Source organism: Amblyraja radiata, chromosome 1, assembly GCF_010909765.2.
Source record: "Amblyraja radiata isolate CabotCenter1 chromosome 1, sAmbRad1.1.pri, whole genome shotgun sequence".
NCBI lineage: Eukaryota > Metazoa > Chordata > Chondrichthyes > Rajiformes > Rajidae > Amblyraja > Amblyraja radiata.
The window spans coordinates 182,663,194-182,668,132 of NC_045956.1; the positions used below are offsets into that span (position 1 = coordinate 182,663,194).

The window sequence follows — 4,939 nt, forward strand, 5'->3', positions numbered from 1 at the left end:
TCTGTGTGAAAAAGTGTTTCCTCGTCTCCGTTCTAAATGGCTTACCCCTTATTCTGAAACTGTGGCCCCTGGTTCTGGACTCCCCCAACATCAGGAACATATTTCCTGCCTCTAGCATATCTAAACCCTTAACAATCTTATATGTTTCAATAAGAAATCCCTCTCATCCTTCTAAACTCCAGAGTGTACAAGCCCAGCCGCTCCATTCTCTCAGCGTATGACAGTCAATATGGGTGATGTTTCGGGTCGTGACCCTTCCAGATGTGGATCCCAGATGTTACGATAGTGGTGTTTAAGATGACTTTAGACTGGCACATGGGACGTGCAGGGACTAGAGGAACAGGGATCATGAACAGGCAGATGAGAGTTTAACTAGGCTTCATGTACAGCTCAAGCTGGCTCTGGAGAGGATCCAGAGGAGGTTTACAAGAATGATCCCAGGGATGACTGGGTTAACATATGATGAGCGTTTGACGGCACTGGGCCTGTACTCGCTGGAGTTTAGAAAGGGGAGAGGGGGGACCTGTAGGTTCTCCAGGGCGGAGGCTGAGATATTGGAGAGTGTCAAGGCGACAACACCTACCAGGGACTTGAGCGGGACTCCAGGGTCACTTCCAGCCTGTTTCTTGGCTTCCTCAACCATTTCATTGATGGCCGACAAACATCTGTCCACTCCAACCAGCTGTGGGGAAACAAATAATCACAGGGTGAGACACAAAACATTCTACCTCCACCAACTGTACCTCGGTACGGGTCATAGGTGATAAGTGATTGGGCCCATCAAGTCTACTCCACCATTCAATAATGGCTGATCTATCTCTCCCTCCTAACCCCATTCTCCTGCCTTCCTCCCCCAACCTCTGACACGGAGGCACAGCGGTAGAGTTACAGTGAATGCAGCGCCGGAGACCAGAGTTCGATCCTGACTACGGGTGCTGTCGGTGCGGAGTTTGTACGTTCTCCATGTGACCTGCGTGGGTTTTCTCCGAGATCTTCGGTTTCCTCCCACACTCCAAAGACGTGCAGGTTTGTAGGTTAATAGGCTCGGTAAATGTAAAATATTTTTTTTTAAATTGTACCTAGTGGGTATAGGATAGAGTTAATGTGCGGGGATCGCTGGTCGGCGCGGACCTGGTGGGCCAAAAGGGCCTGTTTCAGTGCTGTATCTCTAAACTAAAACATGTACTAATGAAGATTCTATCTATTTCTGCCTTAAATATATCCAATGACTCAGCCTCCACAGCCTTCTGTGACAAAGAATTCTACGTTGCAAGAATCGATGCCATACTTATGCCTTTGCTATTAAGATATTCCATGTGTCTTCTTGACTACCTTGTCCATCTATACATTAAAGTATCTACCTATACACTTAGGGCGGCACGGTGGTGCAGCGGTAGAGTTGCTGCCTCACAGCGCCAGAGACCCGGGTTCCATCCTGACTACGGGTGCTGTCTGTACGGAGTTTGTACATTGAGGGAGTGCAGCGTAGGTTTACAAGGTTAATTCCCGAGATGGCGGGACTGTCATATGCTGAGAGAATGGAGCGGCTGGGCTTGTACACTCTGGAGTTTAGCCGGATGAGAGGGGATCTTTTTGAAACATATCAGATTATTAAGGGTTTGGACATGCTAGAGGCAGGAAACATGTTCCCGATGTTGGGGGAGTCCAGAACCAGGGGCCACAGTTTAAGAATAAGGAGTAAGCCATTTAGAACGGAGACGAGGAAACACGGAGAGTGGTGGAATTCTCTGCCTCAGAGGGCGGTGGAGGCCGGTTCTCTGGATACTTTCAAGAGAGAGCTAGATAGGGCTCTTAAAAATAGCAGAGTCAGGGGATATGGGGAGAAGGCAGGAACGGGGTACTGATTGGGGATGATCAGCCATGATCACATTGAATGGCGGTGCTGGCTCGAAGGGCCGAATGGCCTACTCCTGCGCCTATTGTTTTCCCCGGGGGCTTCCTCTGAGTGCTCCGCTTTCTTTCCAAAGACGAGGGGGTTTGGAGGTTAATGGGCTTTCTGTAAAATTGCCCCCCAGTGTACATAGAGTGGGTGAGAAAGTGTGGGAGGAAACCGGAGATCTCCGAGAAAAGTCACGCCGGGGACAAGGTACAAACTCCGTGCAGACGGTGCCCCCCAGTGGTCAGGATGGGACCCGGGTCTCTGGCGCTGTGAGGCAGCCACTCTACCGCTGCGCCACCGTGCCGCCCCAACATGCAGAACGGGCAAAGAGAGTGGCGCGTACCCAGTGGTTGGTGCAAGGTCCATCCCCCTTGGCCACGACGGTCCCATCTTCAGCAATCAGCACCACGTTTGAGCTGGTTCCTCCCCTAGGAGCAGGAAGGCAGTGTTAGTATCTCCAAACCAGATGGTTCCTCTTCCCCTAGTCTCTCGATCCCCTCTAGTCCACATCTCCACAGCTTGACAATCCTCCTGCCCCACCGGTCACCACCGCTCCAATAGACAATAGACAATAGGTGCAGGAGTAGGCCATTCGGCCCTTCAAGCCAGCACCACCATTCAATGTGATCATGGCTGATCATCCCCAATCAGTACCCAGTTCCTGCCTTCTCCCCATATCCCCTGACTCCGCTATTTTTAAGAGCCCAATCTAGCTCTCTCTTGAAAGCATCCAGAGAACCTGCCTCCACCGCCCTCTGAGGCAGAGAATTCCACAGACTCACCACTCTCTGTGAGAACAAAGAGCCGCACTCACTGGCCTTTGTCCAACCAACTCCCCCTCAAATACCCCAATCCTCACCTGTATCAACACATCACCTGCCATCGTCTCCACCAACAATAGACAATAGACAACAGGTGCAGGAGTAGGCCATTCAGCCCTTCGAGCCAGCACTGCCATCCAATGTGATCATGGCTGATCATCCCCAATCAGTACCCCGTTCCTGCCTAATGGTGTCTTTCAACCTATTACCCGCCATGAGTTTAGGAGGATGAAGGGACGACCTCATTTAAACTGAAACCTCACCGAATAGTGAAAGGCTTGGATAGAGTGGATGTGGAGAGGGTGTTTCCACGAGTGGGAGAGTCTAGGACCAGAGGGCACAGTCTCAGAATAAAAGGATGTACCTTCAGAAAGAGGATGAGGAGGCATTTCTTTAGAGGGTGGTGAATCTGTGGAATTCATTGCCACAGAAGGCTATGGAGGCCAAGTCAGCGGATAAATTTTAGTTGGAGATTGACTGATTCTTGATTAGTACGGGTGTCAGGTGTTACGGGGAGCAGGCAGGAGAATAGACAATAGGCAATAGGCAATAGGTGCAGGAGTAGGCCATTCGGCCCTTCGAACGGGGTTGAGGGGGAAGGATAGGTCAGCCATAAGTGAATGGCGGAGTAGACTTGATGGGCCGAATGGCCTACATTTGCTCCTATCACTTATGTACTAAGAACAGAGAGAAGAGTAGAGAGGTACATGGATAGGAAGGATTTAGAGGGAGAGGGGGCAAATGCAGGCAAATGGGACAGCCTAGAACGCCAACTTGGTCAGCATGGGCAAAGAGGGCCGAAGGGCCTGTTTCCCTGCTATACAGCTCTATGAAGTCAATATCTACACAATCCTGTTGATGCAAATAAGCCTGTGATCTGCTGAATTCCTCCTTCCCACCTCTCTTTCATCCCCCCCTCAACTTCACTTCCACCCTTTCTTCCCCCCCCATCACTCACTCCTCCATCTCACCTCCATCCCTCATCCCTACCCTCTCCCCCTTCATCTCCCCTCCCTCACACACTCCCTCTCCCTTGTGCCTCACCCCCTCCCTCACCCCTCCACATCTCTCCCCATCACACGCTCTCTCTTGCCCTCCCCACCCCCTCCCTCCCTCCCCCCTACCCTCCTCTCTTCCCTCCCTCTCCTCTCTCTCTACCCCTCTCCCTCCCCCTCCCTCCCTCTCCCTCCCTCTCCTCTCTCTCTACCCCTCTCCCCCTCCCTCCCTCCCTCTCTCTCCCCCCTTCCCTCTCCTCTCATCTCTCCCCCCTCCCTCTTCTCTCATCTCTCCCTCCCTCTCTCCTCCTCCATCTCCTCTACCCCCTCTCACCCTCACCCCCTCCCTCTACTCCCTCTCCCTCCCTCTATCCCCTCTATCCCCTCTCTCTACCCCTCTACGCCTCCGTGCAGCCGCTTCATTCCCCGGACAGTCAGCGACCCGGATCACGTGACACCAAATGTATCAGTGAATTATCACGTGATGCGGAAATGTGTGAACCCGGAAGAGAGAGAAATATGTGGAGAGATGAGGATGGGAACGAGAGAGAGGGAGAGGGTGAGGGAGAGGGGGAGGGAGAGGGGGAGGGGGAGGGAGGGAGAGGGTGAGGGAGAGGGAGAGGGAGAGGGAGAGGGAGAGGGAGAGGGAGAGGGAGAGGGAGAGGGGACACACAGGGGGGGGGAGAGGGACAGAGAGAGGGGGCAGAGGGGAGGGGGAGAAAGAGGGAGGAGAGGAGGGAGGAGGGGAGGGATGAGGGGATGGAGAGGTTGGGAGTGAGAGGGGTAGAGGGAGAGAGAGGGAGGGGACAGGGAGAGAGAAAGGGAGGTAGAGGGGAGAGAGAGGAGGGGGAGTGGAGAGGGGATGGGAGGTGGAAAGGAGGTGAGACAGAACGGGAGGCGAGGGGTCTGGAGTGAAGGGAAGAGGAGAGGGGAGGAGAGGTGGGGGGAAGAAATCTTTCCCCTCTCACCTTAATCCAAGGGTTCCCAACCTGGGGTAAATGTACCCCCAGGGGGTAAATGTGTTGATTCTGGATTTGTACATATTTTTTCTCATTGACTGACTGTGTTTGGTTCTGGTATACCGGTATCTGTTCATCGTTAGTTGTTCATAAATAAGTGAAATAACATTGTTATGCACTATTAAAGTTGCCCGGAGTAAACGGGATGAAAAAGGTTGGGAACCCCTGGCTATGTCCTCTGGTATTTGATTCCCCTATAGAAAC

The 4,939-nt window shown here is 52.6% G+C and overlaps 1 protein-coding gene across 1 annotated transcript; it reads right to left on the reverse strand.

The window, feature by feature from the left end:
• Positions 1–368: 368 nt before the first annotated feature.
• Positions 369–4,219, reverse strand: nagk (N-acetylglucosamine kinase). The gene is made up of 4 exons (XM_033043568.1): positions 4,111–4,219; positions 2,244–2,328; positions 524–682; positions 369–401 (listed from the first exon to the last, which is right to left on the reverse strand). The coding sequence occupies exons 1-4, from the start codon at positions 4,137–4,139 to the stop codon at positions 369–371; spliced, it is 306 nt and encodes a 101-aa protein (XP_032899459.1). The 5' UTR covers positions 4,140–4,219.
• Positions 4,220–4,939: the final 720 nt, after the last annotated feature.

Excerpts from the sequence above, each read along its gene's own strand:
- nagk (XM_033043568.1), bottom strand. The coding sequence starts at position 4,139 with ATGAAGCGGCTGCACGGAGGCGTAGAGGG. Across the intron at positions 2,329-4,110 it reads CTGCACGGAGGCGTAGAGGG|GGGAGGAACCAGCTCAAACG; the intron begins GTAGAGAGAGGG and ends TCCTGCTCCTAG. Across the intron at positions 683-2,243 it reads GACCTTGCACCAACCACTGG|CTGGTTGGAGTGGACAGATG; the intron begins GTACGCGCCACT and ends GTTTCCCCACAG.